The sequence below is a fragment of the Ziziphus jujuba genome, chromosome 9, assembly GCF_031755915.1.
Source record: "Ziziphus jujuba cultivar Dongzao chromosome 9, ASM3175591v1".
In the NCBI taxonomy this organism is placed as follows: Eukaryota; Viridiplantae; Streptophyta; class Magnoliopsida; order Rosales; family Rhamnaceae; genus Ziziphus; species Ziziphus jujuba.
In genome coordinates this window covers 1,791,703-1,816,430 of record NC_083387.1, presented here as the reverse complement: position 1 = coordinate 1,816,430, position 24,728 = coordinate 1,791,703, and the positions used below count along the sequence as shown (strand labels likewise).

General features: G+C 30.1%; 3 protein-coding genes and 1 long non-coding RNA gene across 8 annotated transcripts; 2 read left to right on the top strand and 2 right to left on the bottom strand.

Annotated features, from left to right (window-relative positions):
- Nucleotides 1–925: 925 nt before the first annotated feature.
- Nucleotides 926–2,762, bottom strand: LOC107405034 (uncharacterized). 5 transcript variants are annotated; one of them, XR_009634126.1, is made up of 4 exons: nucleotides 2,100–2,722; nucleotides 1,398–1,636; nucleotides 1,245–1,273; nucleotides 926–1,144 (listed from the first exon to the last, which is right to left on the bottom strand). It is a non-coding gene; the product is annotated as an uncharacterized LOC107405034 (long non-coding RNA). The 5 variants fall into 5 exon arrangements; XR_009634124.1 differs by having other exon boundaries at nucleotides 1,245–1,636; nucleotides 2,100–2,721; XR_009634123.1 differs by having other exon boundaries at nucleotides 926–1,273; nucleotides 2,100–2,719.
- A 3,371-nt stretch (nucleotides 2,763–6,133) lies between these two features.
- LOC107426317 (RING-H2 finger protein ATL64) lies at nucleotides 6,134–7,369 on the top strand. Its single transcript, XM_016036453.4, has one exon. It carries the CDS (start codon nucleotides 6,370–6,372, stop codon nucleotides 7,150–7,152), a length of 783 nt encoding a protein of 260 aa, XP_015891939.3. The 5' UTR covers nucleotides 6,134–6,369; the 3' UTR covers nucleotides 7,153–7,369.
- A 1,290-nt stretch (nucleotides 7,370–8,659) lies between these two features.
- On the top strand, nucleotides 8,660–9,205 carry LOC107426245 (putative invertase inhibitor). The gene has a single exon (XM_016036366.3). The coding sequence runs from the start codon at nucleotides 8,660–8,662 to the stop codon at nucleotides 9,203–9,205; it is 546 nt and encodes a 181-aa protein (XP_015891852.1).
- Nucleotides 9,206–19,074: 9,869 nt separating this feature from the next.
- Nucleotides 19,075–21,198, bottom strand: LOC107426244 (probable pectinesterase/pectinesterase inhibitor 41). The gene is made up of 2 exons (XM_016036365.4): nucleotides 20,084–21,198; nucleotides 19,075–19,980 (listed from the first exon to the last, which is right to left on the bottom strand). Exons 1-2 carry the CDS (start codon nucleotides 21,084–21,086, stop codon nucleotides 19,289–19,291), a joined length of 1,695 nt encoding a protein of 564 aa, XP_015891851.3. The 5' UTR covers nucleotides 21,087–21,198; the 3' UTR covers nucleotides 19,075–19,288.
- Between the last annotated feature and the right edge of the window lie 3,530 nt (nucleotides 21,199–24,728).

The window sequence follows — 24,728 nt, the reverse complement described above, 5'->3', positions numbered from 1 at the left end:
GCCATTGTGGATATATTCAATGAAACAAAAGTCACCGAAACTGACGAGAAATCGGTGATAATTTTGGTTGCTGACCACCGTGGACATCGATAGTGGGGAAGAAGTTTCTGTCAGGAGTACCGTTGATTTGTCGCAGGAATCGAAGGAAGTTGCCGAAATCTTCAAAAATCGGTGGAAATTTCCTTTTGTTGGTGGAAAACGCCAGCCAAGAACTGGTGTGTTTGTGTTTGTATGTTGTGATCGAAAGGGAAAGATTTGAAGGGAAAGAGAGCTGAAAGGAAAGGGGATAGCCAGAGAGGAGGAAGACACTGGAATTTTTTCTCTTTTTTTGTTATTGACTTTTTTTTTTTTTTAAATGTTAATGAAAGTGCAATTGTGGAAAATGTGAATGAAAATGTAGAAATTGTTGATTATTGGATTTGATGTTTATGGATTTTCATAATGTTAATTGAGTAGGAGAGGACATAGAAAGGGAAAAAAAAAATTTTAAAGTGAAATGAGAGTAGAAAAGTAATAAAAAATGAATGTTATATTCCTTTTTGGATAAATCCACATTACCCTCTATTTCAACAGTTGGTTGGGATTGATAGAGAGGGATATACTTGGCACATCCACAATTATATGGAAAATTTCTCTAATATGATGAGTTGGAATGTCTATTGTTATACTTGCGACACATCGAGATATAATCATCAATTTGAAAAACCAAAGAATTCTTTTTAGTATTGATAATGTATTAGGGATTATATTTGAGAATTTCTTTTATCTTACTATTACCTGTTAAATTTTCTATATTTTGGTGTTAATTAATATTATAATTTATTCACTTATAAATAATTTGTAATATTTATAAAATATTTTATTATTATTATATTCTAATTATTGTATTTTTATATTATTTTACTATATTAATTATCTTTCATATGTAAAAATTTGTATTCTAAATTAAAAATTTACAGTTTCGACAACTTTATCAATATTTCCATGAATATTGATGTTTCCATTGACATTTCAGTAAAATCATACCCTCCATATTTCTATCGACATCGATATTTTCTTCACTGGATATATTACTTGATGCCCGAAATATTGTATGCGAGATCTTGATCCCCCAGGATGAACTTCACCGGCAGTTTGATTTGTGCTGCAGTCCATGCTGTTGTGAGATCCCAAGTTTTGAAACCACAAACAAAATGATGAAATTAATATGAAAGTGAAATGATTTAAGTTTAGGATATGCTTACTCATCCCCATTTCTCTGTATTACTGTTGCCTAACATATTGTATACCAAAAAATAAATAAATAAATAAATAAAGAAAAGAAAAAAGAACCATATTGTATGATAAGCTATAACTTATGTCATATTCAGTAAAATTAGCTGTAAGAAAATGCATACAGATCACACGATCGATAATAGTTCAATCCTCCAGTGAAGCCGGTTTTGTCGAATTTGGTGGCATGGTAATCGATGTCATCTTCCGACAGCCAAGAGGGCAAAGCATCTGGAGCTTTTAAACCTCTGAACTCTAATTCTTTGGATATGTATAGAGGAACTGGACCAAAAGTTGTTAAGAATTTCTTGAACAGTATTCTTGTATCTTAAGAAGCAAAATCTTTTTCAGCCTCTCCAGGTTCCTAAATTAATGGAAGCACAATTCAATAATTAGTTTGTAACACAATTACTGAAATGATTTAACAAAGGGAAAAAGGAAGGGAAAGTCAACTTATATTACAATGAATTAAGAAAACAATTAGACTTCCAAAGGAACAGAGAGATATGAGATCTAAAAAAGGCTTTGATTAGAAGCAACAAAAAAAAAAAAAAAAAAAAAAAAAAAAAATCCAATAGAAACAATTGGAATAGTAATCTATTAAAGTAATATTTTGGGATTGACTAGCCAGTTGCATTAATATTGATCAGCTTTTTTTTATTTTTTGCTAACAATATTGATCAGCTTAAACAACATAAGCCTTAGGCAGTGAATAATTGAAGCAGAACAACATATATGATTATATATATATATATATATATATGAAAAAAATAATCAATTAAAAATTTGGCAACTAGTAATATAAGCGAAAGCAATTTCTTAAGCACCTGAAACCTGCAGAAACAGTAATCATCGCCAAACAGAGCCCTGAAGCCCTTAACAAATTTGACTGCTGGGTTCCTTGGCAAGTAAGGGATGCTCAATATTCACCTAAAAAAAAAAAAAAGTAAGCGATGCCCGAGTTAATGACGGCCTTGACCCTGTCGGGCCTGAACAAGCTGAAATACCAAGCGATCACAGCTCCCCAGTCCTGGCCCACCAAGAAGACCTGGTCGATATCCAGATGGTCAAGAAGGCTCACCAGAGCTCCCACAATGTATGGGGCAGTGCAGGAAGCCGGAGCAATAGCACGGTAACCGAGGGAGGAGAGGGAGAGGAGCTGGTGGTGCCACGAGAACCAGAGCTCGGGGAAGCCGTGAAGCAAGAGCACTGGCGGACCTGTTCCGATTGAGGCGATGTGCATGTTTATTATCCCATTTGTTGTAATTGTTGAGTGCTGTATCTGTTCCATTCTTTCTTCTTTGTGTTGAAGTTCCACTGAAAGAGGAAACCGTTTCTGTTCAACAGTTTATTTCATTGTCATGTGAGTGTGACATAGGCAGAGATTCCTTTCGATATAACCTATAATTTTTTTGTCTACGAAAAAAATTATATATATTTAATAACCTCTGATGGGTAAAGGAAATTATTTATTGCACTATTTATTTGGGTTCCACCACACAATTTCATTCTTCAATTTTAAAATATATCTTTTATTATGTTTAAAAAAATTATTATTTTTCTTCATTGTTGTTTGTTTCACACCATTCTCAGCTATATTACTCACATCCATTATAGGGTGCTAATTGATATTTTTACATCTGAAAAATTAATGGAGGATTTGAATGGAATATTCTTTAGAAGCAGGAAAAAATTTCCCTAAAGTCTAACTCCAAAATCTCACAAGTAGGTGCCTTCCATGAGAGTCCCATTGTGTGGGTAACTCTAAAATCTCACAAGTAGGTGCCTTCCATGAGAGTCCCATTGTGTGGGTCTCATCGTTTTGCAAGACTCGAAAATAAGGATAATTTGCTCATGGTGCAACTAGATATTTTATTAGCCTTGTAATTGACAAGAGTAGTTGACAATCACCCAAATTAAATATAATTAAAAAAATTAAAAAAAGGAAGAAGAAGAGACAAGAGTAGTCGACAATTTATCATTTGACATTATAGCTATGTATGCATGACGTTGTTTTTTTTTTTTTTTTTAATTACTTTTATTGGTGTTGCTTTTAAGTTCATTTTGTGGTCTAACTTGTATTATCCGCTTCAAAGAAACTTGGGCAGGCTTCAAAATATCTTGCTCAAATCATGATGTGCATGTAACTTTCCTCAAACTTACATATGGATCAAAGTGACGCACACATTTTATTACAACAAATTCTGGTAAAAAATAACATAAAATAAAGTAAAAAAGTCCGGTAAATATATATATATATACATATCTTGCATCCTCATTGTACATGTTATGTTCCAATTGATGCCACTTTTTATGCCATCATTTGTGACCATTTTTTTTTTTTCTCTTTTTATAGAACGATTTGGAGTAAATTGTTGGATAATTAATGTTGTAAGTTCAAGAATTTTTAATATAAATTTTCTTCTATCTTTTAGAATTTTTAGTTTCTTTCTTTCTTCTACAAATAAAGTCGGCATAAACGAAATTTGTCAAGGAGATAATGGAAAAATAAAAAAAATGGGCTCAAATTCAATGCAAGTAAGCGTGTCTCATTCCATTTCCACACAAGACGAGCCCAAATCGGACGTTGTAAGATTCATGAAAATTTATAATTGGGCTAGGGCCAGGGCCTCATCCAGGATTAGGCCGAGCTTCACACTCTGCCAATGGGTAACCCCAGCCGAAGTCGGTCCACAATGTAAGATGATATAAGTTGAAAGGCTTCTATTCTAACCCCAAAATAATAATAATAATAATAATAAATAAAGAATTAAAAAAAAAATCACATTTATTAATTGTTTCAAAATCATTTAATTAATTGATAAATGTAAAGTTCCTTCTTTTTTTTTTTCTTTTTTTTTAAATCAAGTTACCATAGTTTATATTTTAAAAAGAAAAAGGTATGTTAACTAAGTTAATAAGCTTACGTAAGGTTACAATTAGAAGGTAATAAATTCAAGATAGCCAAAAAAAAATTATTGCTTATATTGCATCTTTGATTGTTGATTGAAAGAGTGTAAAGCTACTTAATTGGAAGTTGTCACTATCTTCAGTGAATCCTTTTGTCCTTCTCGTATTAACATTTTGGATTGAAAAGAATATATGATCCATGCCAAAAACCAGGCCAACATCTATAACTGGTCCACTATCCTTACATAGTGGAAGATTTTTTTCTCTGTTACGTGTATGTAACATAATTATAATGTTGATTAACTTTACGCACATGTTAGATCGATTATTAAATTAATTATGAAGAAAAAAGCTAACTGTATATAACTCTTAAATATCGTTAAAAATTTAATCCCCTAGTTTAAAATGATATATGACATGGAAAAGGTAATATACACTTGAAGCCATACGTATTGCAATGCTTTTGGCAACTTGCTTTGGTCACTGGCTTTTGTATGTCGCTACTGTCACACCTAAGAGCATACACAATAAAAATATTCAAACTTACCTGATGTTCCCGTGAAAATGATCACATGGTAAAATCATTAATTCATTTGTATCCAAAATTCGAATCCTCCTATACACAACATCCCAAAAAAAAAAAAAAAAAACCTTATTCTAGTATGACAGTGGATTATTATATATTCACTTAATCGTTTATTTTCTTAGAAACTTGCTAAAAATGCCCTCTATATATAACTCTAAAATTAAGGAACTTCTTTTTGGAAGAAAAAAAAAATTAAGGAATTTTTTGGCTCATACCGGAGCACATGATCAGAATTAAATGCTTAATTTGAGAGGAGGGGTAGAGTCAAATAAGTGATTGAATTCGTGATTTATGTTACTACGGCACTCACCTTTTATAATTATTGACTTTTATTAATTAAGAAAGTTAACGTTAGAGAGCATTTAGTACGTGGGTGTACGTTCAAAACTTTTATCGTAGAAACAATAATAATACCAAAAGAATCAATCAGATAAGGTTTCCTACGAATGGAAATTAAATTAAAGATACGAGGCTAGTTTAGTCCAGTTACTGGTCGTACGTTAGATAAACTTACTTGGCTGAGTGCCACCGAAAACAACGCAAAGAGCTATATATACAATTGTACATGTTGATTAATGCGATCATATAAACTACATAATTAATTTAATTATAATAATTGTTTGTGAGAAATACTAATTCCGTAATAACAATATGGTATGACTTACCAGCCACACACACTCCAAAAAGCTTTATCATTAGAGCCCTTTTTTTTTTATTTAAGAGTATAATTTTTGAAATAATTATAATTTATTTTTTTCCCCCCTATAGGGACATAATAATTTTTAAAAAATATATATGAAATTATAATTAGTAAATTTAATTGTAATTTGTACATATAAACTTATATAACAATAAATGAATTTAATTACTAAAACTTTTTATATAAGATATGAGTTTAACATTTTATATTTTAGAAAGTTTAATTTCACTTTTTATTTTAATTATTAAATTTAAAAAGGCTATCAAAATTAAAAAAAAAAAATATATATATATATATATATATATGTACGATTCTTTAAAATAGAAAAAAAAAATTAAAATGTTTGTATATATGTATATATGAGATTTTAAAATCAAACTATATTAAATAACTAAGGGTGTTTATTTTAAATTTAAAAAAGTTGAAGATATCCTTATTTAAAGAAAATTTTATAAAAACTATCACTCCAAATAAATAATAATAATAATAATAATAAGCTATCATCCTTTGAATTTTATGTTATTTTATTTTTTATTATTTTCAGATTTTGTATCGTTATTGAATTATATAGTTTGGGCGAAAAAATATAATGACCAAAAGCAAGACGGTCCAATATTATTTGCAGTTTTACACCAATATCCAAAGAAAGTAAATTTCCTCCATCTTTAAATTGTGCACCCATCACAAACAGTGATTTGCAAAAGAAAAATACGCCGAAGAGGGAAACTGCAAAGCTCGCGCCATCTGTCAATAGCTGAAACGAGCTATTAAGCAACTCACAAATAAGCAAGTCACAAACCCGGCCATATCAGCTCAAATTTATAGGAACCTTCCTCTTCTCCTGTCACTTCTCTCCATAATCAATTTCTCTCTTTCTTTCAGAAGCACACAGAGACTAGAAATGGACAGTAGCACAGATATCGAAGGACCTGTAAACTACGCTGTTAATGGTAGGATTATGCTCTGCTCCGGCATCGCTATCTTCTTCGTTGTATTCCTTATAGTTTGCTTCAAAAGCCATGCCCGTTGGTTTCTTTACCGCCGCCGACGTCGTATCGGCCACCACCGCCGCCGCCGACCAACCGAACTGTTCTCTCACCCTGTTTTTCCAACCACCACAGACTCTGTTTCACTTTCTCCTCATGAGGGCTTAGATCTCTCCGTCATCAAAACCCTCCCTACCTTCATCTACTCCATTACCACCACTTCTCATCATCGTGACCACCACCCTGTAGCACTTCTTGAATGCGTCGTCTGTTTGTCCCAATTCGAAGACGAAGAACAGGGCCGTGTGTTGCCCAATTGCAAACACGCGTTTCACGTCCAATGCATCGACGCCTGGTTTCAATCCCACTCCAATTGCCCTCTTTGCAGAGCTCCGGTTCGTTCTGATTTTCCGGTTCATCTACCCGAAACCTCGACACAGACCATAATCACAGTCAATGAACAACCAGAGGTTGAAGCTGAGCTAAGGGGTTCTTCGGAATCTTCGATGCCGGAGGTTTTATCTTCGGAGTGGTGTCGGAGAAAGCCAATGGAGCTGGAGAGTGTTGCTGTGGAGGTTCCTTGTACGAGAGTAAGGAGTATGGACGAGATGGGTTTAGGTTCACATGAATTTGGAAGCCACAGGTCAAAATCGCCGGCGCATCGGATAATACAATTGAAGAGGATCTGGAGCATATAGCGCCAGAGTTTTTAAATCGCAATACTGTATGTGAGATTCTGATTGAGACCGGAATCCGTAGCGCCAGAGTTTTTAAATCGCAATACTGTATGTGAGATTCTGATTGAGACCGGAATCCGACAGACAGTTCATCGGAAATTGAATCTGAGAACTGGACTGGGATTCTGGTTTCGATTCGATGTGAGCCGACATTTATGAAACGTGGCTGTTGTTTGCATATACGTGGCGTTTAACTATACACTTTTTGAGTCTTGCTCCCAACGCTCAACTGGAACTGACTCTCTCTACTTACCTTTTCTTTTGGCAGTATTTGCAATGTTTCTGTTGCAGTCCCAGCTAATTCAATATTTTATTTATCCTAGCTAATTCAATATTTTATTTACTGCACCATACAAAGTTAGTTCAGAAAATTTAATGCAAAATTGAAGACAAACACTTTCATATAAAAATCCAAATGTAAATGAAAGTGCAGTTCGCTAATTATGATGTATAATATGCTTCCAATATGTTAGGACTAATGTAAATGTAATGTAATGATGATCCACTTATCATGATTTAAGCGTTTGGAAAGAACGGTGATATTGGTTCAAAAATCTTAAAGAGGTTTTAGATTTAAAACATTTAAGGATCCAAACAAATCAAGACTATGTGTTGGGAAATATTAAAAGATATATGTTAGAAATACTGAAGTCGTTGCAAAGTGAGTCCATGCATATGTTATTTAAGAAAAGACATTATAAACCTACAAATTGAAAATGTCTTTTTTGGGTTGATTGTGGGTGATTTAATTTTAATTTCATTATTATATTTTACATATAAGATTCTATATAGATATTTTCCTTTATGGGCTTCGGAATAGTTCTCTTCTGAGCCTCCATTACAAGGCCAAGCCCGGTGTGCCTTATTCAAAATGGTTATGTACGTATCAGGGTGTAAAAACTATAAAAACAAAATTGGTTTCTAGGATCACATAGCGAAGTATAGTCTTATAGGGTCCTGTTTTTCTAGGATCACATAGCGAAGTATAGTCTTATAGGGTCCTGTTTAATAATGCTTCTAGATCAAGAATGATAAAAAAACGTTACGTTTTCAATGTCAAATATATCATATCGAACAACCATATTTTAAGTTCTTATCCTTGAAACAAAAAATTAAGTGTATTTATAGAATTGATCAGATCTGTTATCGTCGTGTAAGTGCAATCCGAGTTCATCAGTTTGTTAGACTTGATCATAGATTCACGGTCAAAAATGAGTGAAAACAAAAAAGCAGTTAAAGCAGGTAAAACGATGCACAAAACGTGTTGAGTAGACCCTTATAAAACGCCTATTGAAAGGTTATCCGCTCAAACCAATTGTCTACGAAACATTCCTCCGCATTAATTCCTATTTCCATCCAAATAATAAAAAAATAAAAAAACCTCTGTTATTAATTCATATTCATATTCACTGCCACTACTACACCATCTTTTTAAAATTGGAAAAAAAGAAGAAACAGAGAAAAAACAATGAAGCCCGTCATCATTTCTTTATTCCTCTCATCTCTCTGTTTCCTCTCTTGTTCGTCACAAAGTGTTTTCGCCAATGAAAGCAACGCCACTGGGACCAACCTAATTGAAACCGCTTGCCAGCATGCGGGTCAGAGAGATCTATGTGTGACGACCCTTGAGGCGGATCCAAATACCCATGATGCTGATATGCTAGGCCTAGCTTTGATCGCACTTAGGCTCGCATCCTCTAATGCATCCGACATCTCCGAGCACGCCAAGCTTTTATTCAAGGACACCACTTTGGAACCCACCATTCAGGACGGCTACGGAGAATGCTTGGACCATTATTTGGACGCTGCCGAACAGCTTGACGACTCCATCGCCGCGCTGTTGACGAAAGCTTATAAGGATGTAGAAGTTTGGGTTAAAGTTGCAATCAGTGATGCTGATCAATGTGAATCTGCGTTGAAAGGCAAAGAGCCGGCGATGGTTGAGAAAAATCAAATATTTCGCCAGTTATGCAACAATGTTTTGGCAATTGTCAAGGTCTTAGCTGAAAAGTGATTAGATTTTTTTTTTTTTCAATTATTTTCACTTTCTATAGTATGTGCATGCATGCATTGCATATATAATGTCTTCTCCTTGCAAATGGTTATATATCAATCATGTTCTATTTCTTAGTATTTTAAGATGATGCTAGTTATGGATTTTTTATCAACTTAATTTCTGATATAACCCCTTTGCATATAGTAGGGTAGTTTATTTAACCAGTTGATACAGAAATTGTTAATTTCTTGGATGCTTTCTCAACTTGCTGTGGTGAAATATTTAAAGAGCCAATATGAGAAAACAGATCAAGGTCCTCTGTCCCTAGTTATCTGTCACCTTCCTTGTCTCTCCAATGAAAAATAGGTATGTCGTTAAAAAAAATTCAAACCTCCTTTAATTTCACTATCCGAATCGTGTTGATTAGTGATGCAATTAAATACGTAAAATGAAATAAACAGAGATGCAGTTCACCACGGCGCCTAACGTTTTGTCGCTAAAAACATTATACCAACGGCAACGCAGTAATAAAGTTACTTAAGTACAAAACAAAGTCGCTAAATGTAAAGAGACTTGCGACGCTAAACATAGAAGAATTCGCGATTCTAAATTTCTACGTCGCTACTTATTAGCATTTTTAGCGACACGTTTAAATTTTGTCGCTGTTTTATGTAAAGTCATACGTCGCTAATATGGAAGAAACACCGATAATACATTTATGTGACTTGTTACACTTCGTTGCTGTTTTATGTAAACGTATGCGTCGCTAATTTGTGAATTTTTAGCTACTTGTGTAGTTATACATCGCTGTTTACTTACAACTACGTGTTACTAATTTCATATATGTTTAACCTTTAGCAACTTTTTGTTTTGCATCGCTATATATTTAAATAAAAGCATCACTAAAAACAAGGATGCAAGTCTAGAGCGTCACTAAAGGTCGAAAATGGAGACCATGTTGTTATTATGCGTCGCTACAAGTCTTTTTAGCGTCAATTTTCTTCTTGTACATCGCCTTTTTTTTTTTTTAATTTGCTTGTTGTAATTTTGTTAAAATTTAGTAAAAAATGATAAATATAAAAAAAATAAAAATTAGCTTTAGTTAAAATAATTAGAATACAAAAATTTAAAGTAAACATTTTCATAACAAAATAATTATCAAATAAATTAAATAGTATGTCATAAAATATTTTTACAATTTGGTAAACTATTGTATATGCAAAAGCAAAAATAATATTAATTAAACTTCTATGAATGCATAGTCATTGAGATGGAAGTTGACATTCTCTTGTTGACGATATTATACTCTCATACTGCATATGAAAAAGTTAAAAAAAATTATTAATATTTATGCAAAATAAATAAATTAATATTAATTATTAAAAAGTAATTTAGTAAATGAAAATTTAAAGAATATTACCATTGTTCTTAAGATTTGGCAAGGCATATTATGAATATAGTTCCTCTTACATTCATCCTTATTATCATTTTCATCGATACTTGGCAATTGTATAAAAAATGGATTGTGAATCATCGTAGTATTGTTAAGAACATCTTCTTCAACCAATTCTTCTTCAACAAAAGTACGATGTTGTGGTGGAGTTGAAACAACAGACCATCTTCAAGATCTTCAACATAAAATACTTGTTGAACTTAACAAAACAATGTCAAGCAATATTATAAACAAAATATCTACAAAAACAAGATTAAGAAACCCAACGAACCTAACCTGCAGTTAAAATGAAGAAAAAAAAAAAAAAAAAAAAAAAACTCAACCCACCACATGTCACCGCCAACCACAAAGAAAAAAGAAACTCACCTAAACAATGGAGATGAAGAAACAAAAAATCCAGCTAACTACGAGGGTGAAACAGAGAAACCCAGCTTCCCGACGGCAATGTAGGCAAATGAAAAATGAAACCCGAAATATCCTACTCTTCAAGTCTCACTTAGGTTGCTTTCAAATATAACATCTATTTGGTAATGTACTTGATGTAGTTTTAGAAAAGAAAAAAGATTCAAAGGCACACATAAAATTTTAAAATGCTCCAAAAATTTTTAGAACAGGCGCGTAAAATTTTAAAACCCTTTTTAAGATTCTTTTTTTTCTTTTTAAAATTAAAAGAACAGGTGATGCATTTACATCTTAAAGTGTCGCTTCTTCCATCAGTGCCATTATTTTTTTTTGTTTTTAATTAGTTTTTTATTCTTCATCTAAAAATAAATACTGAAAATATTTCTTATATATATGAAAAAAAATTACCAAAGTGGTAATTTAATTATTTTGTTTTCCATGTACAGTTTATTTACTTTAAAATCCTGTTCTAAGTTTTATTTTTTGTTCCTTAATTTGATCGAATAGTCGATGCATAAAAAGCAAAAAGAGTCGCTAGATACTTTTTTTTTCTTTTTTAATAGTTATTAATTTACTTTCGTTATTTTTTTATTTTTCATCTACAAATAAACATTGAAAATAGTTAAAAACTAAAAATATAAAAAAAAATAGTTAAACAATAAAAGTCAAAAAAAAAAAAGAAATAGGCGATGCATTCGTAAAACATTGCGTCGTCTGTTCTCTTTTTTAAATAACAAAAATACTATTTAAAATACTTGAAAATTTAATAAGAAAATAATTAATATATTTGATTAATATTTTATTATATTTGATTCATATTTTTATTAACTTTCTATTAAAATTTTCAAAATAATTAAATTTATCACAATATTTTTATTTGCTATCTATTAAATATATTAACTATTTATTAGATTATTAATTTTCAAACAATAAAATTATTATATGAGTTAATATTTCATTTATTTGAAATATTAGATTCTTATGCCAATATTTATTTAAATTTTATTTTTATCAATTATTTTGTATGAATTTATCTATCAAATAATTATAATTTGACAAAACTAAAAAAAAAAACTTTCAAGTTGGAAAAAAAACAAACGTCGCTAAAAACTGGAATAGGCGACGCTTTTCTAAGATCATAATTTCCAGATTCGTCGCTAATAATAGGACTAGATGATGCGTTTTTAGAAAAAGAGTCGCTGAATGCGATAAAAGGCGACATATTGTTAAAAAAAAGTATTTTATTAGTTTTTAAATATAAAAAAGTTTTTTAAATAATTTTTCATTACTTTTTTAACATAAAAAAACTTTTTAAATAATTTTTCAAGTCTTTAATGACACAATTATTGAGAAAAAATACTTAAAGATAATTTTTATTTATAAAATTATTTTTATAAGCAAAAATAATTTATATATTATTTATTTATGCATTATGTCATAGAAATATAACAAGTAATTTATCATAGAAACACACATAAATTAAAGAAATTGTTTAGTAATTTTGCCTCATATTTCTATTTATTAAAATTTTCAAAATAATTAAATTTACTACATTTTATTTCCTATCTATTAAATATGTATTAACTATTTGTCAAATTATTAATTTTAAAATAATAAAATTACTATATGAGTTTAATATTAGATTCTTATGCCAATATTTATTTGAATTTTATTGTCTATCAATTATTTTATATGAATTTATTTATCAAATAATCCTAATTTGACAAAACTAAAAAGTAACTTTCAAGTTGGAAAAAAAAAAAAAAAAAGATCGTTAAAGGTTGGAATAGGCAATGCTTTTCTAAGGTTATAATTTCCAGATTCATTGCTACATATAATAATAGGCGATGTGTTTTTAGAAAAGAATCGCTAAATGCGATAAAAGGCGACGCATTGTTAAAAAAAATCTCTTATTAATTTTTAAACATAAAAAAGTTTTTTAAAATAATTTGTCGTTACCTTTTTAACATAAAAAAGCTTTTTAAATAATTTTTCAGGTCTTTCATGACACAATTATTGAGAAGAAATCACTTAAAAATAATTGATATATTATTAATTTATACATTATGTCATAGAAATATAACAAATAACTTATCATAGAAACACAAATAAATTAAAGTAATTGCTTAATAATTTTGCCTCATATTTCTATCTATTAAAATTTTCAAAATAATGAAATTTATTACATTTTATTTCCTATCTATTAAATATATGTTAACTATTTATCAAATTATTAATTTTAAAATAATAAAATTACTATATGAGTTAATATTTGATTTATTTGAAATATTAGATTCTTATGCCAATATTTATTTGAATTTTATTGTCTATTAATTATTTTGTATGAATTTATTTATCAAATAATTCTAATTCGACAAAACTAAAAAGTAACTTTCAAGTTGGAAAAAAAAAAAAAAAAGGTCGCTAAAGGCTGGAATAGACGATGTTTTTCTGAGGTTATAATTTTCAGATTCGTTGCTAAATGTAGGAATAGATGACGCATTTTTAAAATAGAGTCATGAAATGCGATAAAAGGTGACGCATTGTTAAAAAAAAATCTGTTGTTAGTTTTTAAACATAAAAATATTTTTTAAATAATTTTTCATTACCTTTTTAACATAAAAAAAAATTTTTAAATAATTTTTCAAGTCTTTAATGACACAATTATTGAGAAAAAATAACTTAAAAATAATTTTTTATTTATATAATTTTTTATTTATAAAATTATTTTTATAAGCATAAATAATTGATATATTATTAATTTATAAATTATATCATAGAAATATAATAAGTAATTTATCATATAAACACAAATAAATTAAAGGAATTGCTTAATAACTTTGCCTCATATTTCTATCTATTAAAATTTTCAAAATAATTAAATTTATTACATTTTATTTCCTATCTATTAAATATGTATTAACTATTTATTAAATTATTAATTTTAAAATAATAAAATTACTATATGAGTTAATATTTGATTTATTTGAAATATTAGATTCTTATGTCAATATTTATTTGAATTTTATTGTCTATCAATTATTTTGTATGAACTTGTCTATCAAATAATTCTAATTTGACAAAACTAAAAAATAACTTTCAAGTTGAAAAAAAAAAAAAATCGCTAAAGACTGAAATAGGTGATGTTTTTCTGAGGTTATAATTTCCAGATTCATTGCTAAATATAGGAATAGGCGACGTATTTTTAAAAAAGAGTCGCTAAATGCGATAAAAGGAGACGAATTATTAAAAAAAAGTCTCTTATTAGTTTTTAAACATAAAAAAGTGTTTTAAATAATTTTTCATTACCCTTTTACATAAAAAAAAAAAAGCTTTTTAAATAATTTTTCAAGTCTTTAATGACACAATTATTGAAAAAAAAATTTTCTTAAAAATAATTTTTATTTATAAAATTATTTTTATAAGTATAAATAACTTATATATTATTAATTTATACATTATATCATAGAAGTACAAATAAATTAAAGAAATTGTTTAATAATTTTTTCTCACATTTCTATCTAGTAAAATTTTCAAAATAATTAAATTTCTTACATTTTTATTTCATATCAATTAAATATGTATTAACTATTTATTAAATTATTAATTTTAAAATAATAAAATTATTATATGAGGAAACAGGAGACGCTATCAAGGGGAATTACGTCGCCTGTTCCAAATTTTTTTTTTATTTTGTTCTAATTTTTTTTAAAAAAAATACAATTTAAAGAATTACAAATTTAAACAGAAAACAAACTGCACTTGAGAAACAAAATAATTAGAGAGCAACAATAAAAATAATCATATCAGGTAACAGATGACACAATCAGGGGGAATTGCGTGGCCTGTTCCAATTTTTTTTTTTTTAATTTGTTCCCCTTTTTTTAAAGAAAATAAAATTTAAAAACTTGTAAATTTAAATAGAAAATAAACTGTACTTGAGAAATAAAATAATTAGAGAATAACAATAAAAAAAAATCATAAATGGAAATAGGCAATGCAATCAATGGGAATTTTGTCGCCTATTCCAATTTTTTTTTTTTAATTTGTTTTCTTTTAACAAAAAAGCTAAAATACAATTTAAAGACTTACAAATTTACACAAAAAATAAATTGTACTTGAGAAAAAAAAAAATTAGAGAGCAACAATAAAAATAATTATACAAGGCAACAAACGACGCAATTAGGGAGAATTGCATCACCTGTTCCATTTTTTTTTTAATTTGTTCCCTTTTTTTTAAAAAATAAAAATACAATTTAAAAACTTACAAATTTAAACAGAAAATAAACTGCACTTGAGAAACAAAATAATTAGAGAACAATAATAAAAATAATCATATCAGGCAACAGGCGATGCAATCAGGGGGAATTGCATCGCCTGTTCCATTTTTTTTTTTTAATTTGTTGCCCTTTTTTGTAAAGAAAATAAAATTTAAAAACTTGCAAATTTACACAGAAAATAAATTGTAGTTGAGAAACAAAAAAATTAGAGAGTAACAATAAAAATACTTATAAAAGGCAACAGACGACGCAATCAGGGGGAATTGCATCGCCTGTTTCATTTTTTTTAACTTGTTCCCATTTTTTTAAAGACAAAAATACAATTTAAAGAGAAAATAAACTGTACTTGAAAAACAAAATAATTAGAGAACAACAATAAAAATAATCATATCAGGCAACAAGCGCCGCTATCAGGGGGAATTGTGCTGCATGTTCCAAATTTTTTTTTTTAATTTGTTCCCGCTTTTTTTTAAAGAAAATAAAATTTAAAAACTTGTAAATTTAAACAAAAAATAAACTATACTTGAGAAACAAAATAATTAGATAACAACAATAAAAATAATCACAAAAGACAATAGGCGACACAATCAATGGGAATTGCGTCGCCTGTTCCAATTTTTTTTTAATTTTTTTTTAAAAAAATAAAAATACAATTTAAAAACTTACAAATTTACACAGAAAATAAACTATACTTGAGAAACAAAAAAATTAGAGAGCAACAATAAAAATAATTATAAAAGGCAAGAGACGACGAAATAAAGGGGAATTGCGTCGCCTGTTCCTTTTTTTTTTAATTTGTTCTCTTTTTTTATAAAGACAAAAATAAAATTTAAAGACTTACAAATTTAAAAAGAAAATAAACTGCATTTGAGAAACAAAATAATTAGAGAACAACAATAAAAATAATCATATCAGGTAACAGGCAATGCAATCAGGGAGAATGGGAATTCCGTCGCTTGTTCCAATTTTTTTTATTTTTTAGTTTGTTCCTTTTTTTTAAAGAAAATAAAACTTAAAAACTTTCAAATTTAAACAGAAAATAAATTGTACTTGAGAAACAAAATAATTAGAGAACAATAATAAAAATAATCATAAAAGACAATAGACAATGCAATCAATGGGAATTGCGTCGCCTGTTCCAATTTTTTTTTTAATTTGTTTAATTTTTAAAAAAAACAAAAATACAATTTAAAAACTTACAAATTTACACAAAAAATAAACTGTACTTTAGAAACAAAAAAATTAAAGAGCAACAATAAAAATAATTATGAAAGGCAACAGACAACGCAATCAGGGGGAATTGCATCACTTGTTCCATTTTTTTTTTTAATTTGTTCTCCTTTTTTTAAAGACAAAAATACAATTTAAAGACTTACAAATTAAAACAAAAAATAAATTTTACTTGAGAAACAAAATAATTAGAGAATAATAATAAAAATAATCATAAAAGTCAACAGGCGACGCAATAAGGGGGACTTGCGTCGCTTGTTCCCTTTTTTTTTTTTTTTTAATTTGTTCCCTTTTTTTGAAAAAACAAAAATACAATTTAAATACTTGCAAATTATTGAAGAAAAAAGAATATCCCTTTACATATTAATAAATATTTTCAATATTTATTTATAGATAAATTAAATATATAAAATAATTAAAGGGCAAAAGGAAAAGAAGTAACAGATGATACTGTTTTGATTAAATGCGTCGCTGCTAACAAAAAATGTTTATGAGTATTGGCAATGTAAAGTATGGATATGATGACTCTTTTTCAGTGAATGAGTCACTTGAAATATCTAGCAATTTTTTATGCTATTGATGCGTCGCTTGTTCCTTCAAAATAAAGTGAAAAAAGTAATTTATTAGGATTGTAACTTGTAATATCAATTAAACTATCATTGAAACACAATCAAAGAACTAATAAAATAAAAAAACAATGAATAAAACAACCAAAGCCGAAGCTGTTGAGTCATATATTCGGCGACACCGAAAATCAACATCGCTTATTTTTGTTTTTAGCGATCTTCAATTCATTTTGTTTCATAGCGTCGCTAATTTTATATCGTCATATCTCAATTTTCTTGTATTTAGCGACGCCGTGGAAAGTGTGTCGCTTAGTATTTTATTAAGCGAGGTTTTATTGTGCATTTTTTTATTACGTCGCAATCTTGGTATCGCTAAATTGCTATTTTTGCATAGTATTTCTTGCTGGTAGTTTCTTTTTCTTTCTTTCTTCTTCTTTATTTTTTTATTTTTAATTGAAAGTTGGCATTTCATGAAAAGTAAAATTTGTTCGGTAAAGGCATAGTTTTCTTGAATCCCCAATTCTTATTCGGAAAAACTCATTAAAAAAAACATTGTGTATCCAAATCAAGAAGATTTTCTCATCTTCCTTTCATCAAAGAATCAATATTCCTCATATGCTCCTTATTTTTTTATTGCCTACACCCAATTGCCATTTCCCATCAATTCAATAAAACCCCAAAACAACGGCCAAGCCATTCTAACATTTTGAATGCTATTTCCCATGACCTAGATGAAGGGCACAGGGAAAGCTAAAAGCAAATCAATATTTAATCTCAATCAATATTGATTTTAGCACTTAAACACTTTCTAATTTGTTTTGTATCGTCACTAGTTTATTCTTAACTTGTATAAGAACCATAAGAAAGATTTCTGATCTTCCTTTCACGAGATGATTCAGATCCCTCATATACTCCTTACTTTTGCATGCTTACGCCTCTTACTACCTTCATTATCCTCATCTCTACTTTAAAACAAGGCAATCATAATTTTTCTAGGTTCTGTTGACAGTCTTCCACTTCACCAAGGTTTCCTCACATGGCAGAGAAAAAAAAGAAAAAAAGAAAAAACATAATAATAATAATACCATCCGAAATTTTATTAAATGACTGTTAATTATCCATTGGTGAGACAGAAAGGAGATAGGTAATAGGGACAGAAAATCCAATCCTGAGAAAAACCTTACAACTAGCATAAATCTAATTAATTTTAATTATATTCTCACTGATGAAATGTGATAAATAAATAAAAGTCTGCAACGTTATTCAATGTCCAACGTTGACCGATTAAATCCACGTCAACGCTATTATATGTATAAATCCGTTGTGGTGCCAGGGCATGTGGGTCCCACTCCTTGAGAGAATGGAGTTGTGCTCCTAAAATGAATCTATATATGTATATATATTTATTTACAAAACCCCGACCTGGTAAATAAAAAGTGGCAAGTGGCAGAGGCAATAGGAGTCCGGAAAATTTACATAAAGGACAAATGTTGCACACGCTGTACAGCTGGCAAGGCTTCTCACGTCAAACCAGGAATAAGTACTCTAATTAGTTTTTTTTTTATTAAATTTTTTCTTTTCCCCGTTTTCTGTTTTCTTTTTCGTAGAGAATAAAGCTAAAGATACACATCTAAAAAAGACAATTTGATATTATTATAGTATATATAATATCTGGACGACTGAATTAAACAATCAGTTCAAATATTCAATCTTCAATTTAGCTGTGCCTCATGTTATTTGTTTTTCAATTAAATAATCGTATTCTATTTTCTACCGATCCTATAACGGATTAAATTCGAAATAAAAAATATAACAATATGTTAAATTATTCAGTCTTCAGTTTTTACCTCTAAAGGTTAAAAACATTTTAGCTATAACAGAAATAATTAATTAATTTGAAGAGAGAGAAAAGGGATCAGTCAACAGTATCTGCATGCACATAATTAGTAGAAAGGAAGGTCTTTTGCAGCGCTTTTGGTAATTTAGAATCTTAATATATGACACATTTTATGGATCAAAATAACAGAAAATTTCTGGAAACCCAAGCTTTACATGTTGAAAAGCTTGAGATTGAGATTTTCCCATTCCCTTATTACTTCAATTAAACAATTACCCCAAAAAAAAAAAATGAAAGAACAAAAAGTAGAATTCGTACAAATTTCCCAAACAATTATTCAATTAAGCCACTAATGTAAGGCACTCCCGTGTCATCGAACAAACCAACTCCCAAGAAATTGGACACCGTAAAATTAGCAGCATCAGTAGCATTAATCACTTGGTAACCGGTCCATTTAACTCTGTTGCTGGTGTCTGATCCGGGTCCTGTATTATTAAACTCAGCATAATACAAGGTGTTGAGAGCAAAATCTCCATCCCATTCACGCCAACCAGTGGGATCGATAGACCTATCCATGAAAGATTGCATATAAACAGTCCTTGAATACTGTTTCCATGGCCTACCAAGATATGTTCGGAAACTACTATTGCTGTTAGCCAAGTCATCAGCAGCTTTAATAGTACAATTGTGAATGGAAGTACCCGTATTTTGATTCGGGTCGGTTCGACCTTGAGCCGTGATTGCATTAAATTGGTTACTCAATGGAAGGCGAGGATATAAATGGCAGTTTTGGAAAACAACTGCAGCATTTCCAAATATGAAATCCACCGTCCCGTATATGTCACATTCTCTGTAGAATTGTCTCAAAGAATGTGTATAAAGTGTGTCTTGGTATCCTTCGAAACTGCAACTATAGAATGTCGACAAATCTCCTCCACTTCGAACTGCAACAGCTTGATGCTTGATTGCTCCGGCAGTGTTCCGAAATGTTATGTTCACCGCCACGAAATTCGACGCCACAACAGCTGCAAAACAAAATCGATGCTAAAAGTGTAAGATTATCACGATTTTTGTTACTACAGATTTTTTTTACATTGACATTGGAAGAGTAGTTAATCAGCTAGTTACCAAATGTTGCAGAGTTGAAAGTAGTCCAGCCATCTACGACGCTGCGATTGCCGGTGATGATAGTCTTGTTGATACCGTCACCGATCATCATCAAGTACTTCTTGTTTTTAGCAACAGAAACATACTCTTCGTAAACACCGGCGGATATATAAATCAAGTAATAACCGTCAGTGGATAGAGAGTTGTTTGGAGCCGAAGCAATAGCGTCATTGATTGTGGTGAAGTTTCCGGTTCCGTCATTATTCACCGTCACAATTGTATTCACCAAAACCTGCTGATCTTCTTCCCCTGCATCTTGGAGAAGTTTTCTACGGCTCACCGACTCGTAAATGGCTCGGCTTTGGCTGGACATTTTCAACGGCAAGCGTCCATTTTTGAAGCCCTGCTGTTTCTTACTCGGATGCCAAGAAGTCAGTTTCTTTTTCTTAGGCACCCAACCTTTGGTGAACAAAGCAAGAGAGAGGCTATAAAGCTTTGTATCGTTAGCAAGTGGAGCTGAAATACCATTTTTCAGGCTCCAAGACGAAGCGGTGGCTTGTATGCCATCCAAACAAGTTTGCTGGTTGGTCAAGATTGCGCTAAGCATGGATTGAACATCTTCGGCTTTTAAAACAGGAAGAACTCCGCTGGTTTTTTTAAGGGTTTCATAACAACTTGACAAGAAATCAATGTTTAGCCCGGCAAGCAACCGGCAATCCTCGAGAGCACGAATTGCCGTCGTGGATAATACCGATCTCCGACGAAGATGCTTGTCCACCAAGTTAACGAACTTAAAGGCCTGCGATATCGATTTCCGGACGGAAGTCCGACCGTAGTTGTAGACATTGGCATTTTGTGATGCAAGGAGCTCAGATTTGCAATAAGAAGGATCGGGGGTGGACTTGCAAATGGTTCCTGAGGACACAGGGGTTGTTGTGGAGTTATTAGCAGAGGATACAGAGGCAAAGGATAAAAAGAAGATGAAAAATGAAGCTGTGATGAGGAAGACTAGCTTAGAAGCCATGTCTTTTGGCCAGAAGAATAAGAGAGAAAAAAAAAAAAAGAGACTTTGAAGTTCTGAGATTGTGTATTGGCTATGGCTAGGAAATTGGTTTACTATATAGTGGATGAGAGCAGGGCCCTGAGGGGTCAGATGAATGATTAGCTTAATATATATATATATATATTTTTTTTTTTTTCCTCTTTTGCTGAATAGTTAATATTAAGTAGTTGGGATAGAGAATGTAATGACGGAATTGCAATTTTGTGCAAAGTCAACCTGTAAGAATGTAGAAAGCGCGTTGTTCTTGAAGTCGATGTAAATGTAGGTTGCCATGAAGAACAGAGGAAGAGGAAGATGAGGAAGAGCCAAGCTGTTAAATAAATGCTAATAAATTAATTAGTGGATTTATATGAAGATTTCCTAATTATATATATGTAAGTTGAATGCAAGAATTAATATCTAGGCTTTGGGTGATTTGCTTTCCACTGGAATATTTACATAAATTTCAATTTGTCAACGGTTTTAGTCAAATGTTTTATATCAGGCTTAATATACATATAAGACACAAAAAGGCCATGTAGACATTTTGTCTCATTCGCCAAAATTTCTACTCTATTATCATTCTTTAATATTAGTGGTTTGTTTCTTATTATTATTTGGCGGAGCAGTTAGTATGAAATTTTATATGTATACACATGGACCAAACGAAATGATTTCGAGTTATTTTTATAGATTGGACCTTTCACTATCAGGTGCATATAATTTATTTTTTGGCATGAGGGAAGTGGTGGCCTGCAACGATGAAATTAATTCCTCCATTTATTCATGCAAAGATTCGTTTGATTATTTTGGGAACAAATTTCACCAACTAGAAGCTGACAGGTTCAACGCATACTCAGTGGACTAATGAAAGAAATCAGTGCTTTAACTTCTTTTAATAATGTTTAATTATTTAGTGGTAATCTATTTGCCGATATGATCTCTTATATACCTACCAAATGGGACTAAAAATAATTTTTTTGGATGGGTATGGAAAAGGAAAAGGAAAAGGGGAAAAAGGTGAAAAAGTAGGATAGTACGTGTTGGATGGGTGACGGTGGGATTTTATTGAGAATTTTCTGCATTATGGAGAGCAATTGAGTTTGGAATTATGCACGTAGTCAAAAACAATCAAAAGACTTGCGACCCCGTTTACGTTTGTTTGGGTTCTAACAATCATAAAAGGGAAGGAGATTAGTGTGTGCTTTACAACCAGAGAACCAAAAAGTTCAAACAGAGAAAACAAATTACGATCAGTTTGCTATGTACTTTCATTATTGCATCAACATGGCCAGACAATGCGACTATTGACATGAAGCAAACCCAATGTTTTCTAAAAAATAATATATCTATTCTTTGCTTTATATATATGGCCCGGTATATTGTATATTTTTTTGGTGAAAATATGGCCCGGTATATATATATGACTTGCAAAGGAGATATAGCATGTTCTACATGTTGTATTCTCAAGAAATTAACTAATCTAGGTACAAACGTATAATAAAGTGATAATCGTAATTAACAATCCAAGCAGTCCTGTATACATGAACTGTTAATATATATATATATATATATATATATATATATATAGATAGAGGTGGGGGGATTCGAAGGGTCATTACCGAGGAAAATAATTGCTTAAAAGCCACTGGCCTGTTTGTCCAGGAAGAGACCCAAAAAAAAAAAAAAAAAAACATTATACTGAAAATATATAGATATTTTGAGTCTATATACACACCCAAATAATTGTCGCGGTTGATAGTATGATCTAATATGGTAGTAGGTATCTTAACACAAATTAAAACCAGCAAAATGAAGGGTTTTCAGTAAAAGAGAAACAAAATATTGAAGCTTGCGGTAGCCGTGCACATATCATTATCCAATAAAATAAATAATTAATTAAATGACGAATTTGCTACTGGTTAAGTCAAATATGATTTGGACGGTACAAGCTTTGACCCAAAATAAAAACGCGTTTCAAACTTCGAAGTTATTCTTTTTAGACATATAAATAGGCAGACATGAATACGGTGGATGCAGACTTTAGCTATGGAGGTTTGGTGTTTATAGCTAGCTTTCATTGTCACAAAAGTACGTACCTTAGAAGTTAGGTCTATCTAGGTCGGGAAGTATTCGAAATTAACTTTATATTCTAGAAAACTATGTACATCAAGCCTCGGAACTCAGCACAGGAACATGTGATGCAATAGGAACGAAATTTCCACTTTATAATTTTTTTAACTCATATAATTGTTTCCACTTGTTTTAATTAAACTAATTATATTGTGGATATCTCATAATAATGTTTCCTGGTCCAAATACCAGTGATATGTTTATAATTTTTCCTTTTTTTTTTTTTTTTTTTTGGTACTATTATAATTTTTCCTATCAATCTTCTAGATGTTCGACATGATCAAAAATATACCAAATGACACTTCTATTACTATTAAATGTAAGTCTCTATGCATATATAGAAAAATAAAAATAAATTTATGGTTGGATATCCGTTTTAAATCATGGACCGAAGGAGGTAGTTTTTAAATATTTTATTTTATTATTTTTTATTTTTTTTTGTAAACAGGCTGGCGATGGCAGCGTGTTTTCCGTAGCTAACATCTCTTATGTGAGCTTTATGCAATATAGAAGTCGGTGATTTTTCTTCATTTTATCGTTATTATATATATATATATATATATATTATTATTATTTTTTCAAGATCTTGAAGGTGGGCAATAGGACTCATAAAGAGAGTAATTTTGGAGTTGAACCCTCTCAATTCAGTGTGGTTTTAATTTTGATTGATAACAATTTGCCCCAACTTTTACGTATATTATTACAAATTAGATAGGCAAGTTTTGGAGGAGAGCTTCGATGTCAAAAAGTAAGCCAAGGAACCTACATATATGTGTTGTAAATGTTGAACTATCTTAATTAGTATGGACGAGGAACAAGTGAAATTTTGGCCAACTAGTCACGCGTCTATTTATTGGTTGTCGGAGAAAGTTTTAAAGGATATATTGACTATTGAACTTATTAAAAATTTATATGCCATTGACGAATTACGTGGACCTTTGAAGTCCTATATGTATTTCCACAAAAAAGTTTGAGTAGATGTTATAAAATTGTCAAAAAAATAAAAATAAAAATAGTTTAAATACACTAATTTTTTTGTCATGATCACATTGTTATAAAATTGTAAAAAATAAAATAAAAAATAAAATAAAAAAAATTTAAGTAGATTAATCTTTTCTTTAATGATCACATATATTCAATTAGTATTTTTTTTAAAAATAATTTTAATTCTTTAGTTATCGTAAAAAAAAAAAATTAAATAGACTAATTTTTCTTCACTGATCACATATACTCAATTAGTATATTTTTTCAAAGAGTGATTCTAATTCTTTAATTATCATTCCTAACTATTAAATACTAATTTCGTGAAGCCACCATGCACCCAATTTCCATAGGTTTTGAATTTCATATCATCCAACCGTCTTTTCATTATTTGTCTTACCTTGAAAAAGTGATTTCAGTCAGCAGTTTTAATTAGGACCCAGAATACAAACAATTGCAGTCAAAATACCAAACCAACTAAGCTAGCTGCCAGCTTAGCCTACCTCGCCG

Coding starts and splice junctions, on each gene's coding strand:
- LOC107426245 (XM_016036366.3), top strand. CDS start 8,660: ATGAAGCCCGTCATCATTTCTTTATTCCTCTCATCTCTCTGTTTCCTC.
- LOC107426317 (XM_016036453.4), top strand. CDS start 6,370: ATGGACAGTAGCACAGATATCGAAGGACCTGTAAACTACGCTGTTAAT.
- LOC107426244 (XM_016036365.4), bottom strand. CDS start 21,086: ATGGCTTCTAAGCTAGTCTTCCTCATCACAGCTTCATTTTTCATCTTC. Junction 19,981..20,083: donor TTTCAACTCTGCAACATTTG/GTAACTAGCTGA, acceptor TTTGTTTTGCAG/CTGTTGTGGCGTCGAATTTC.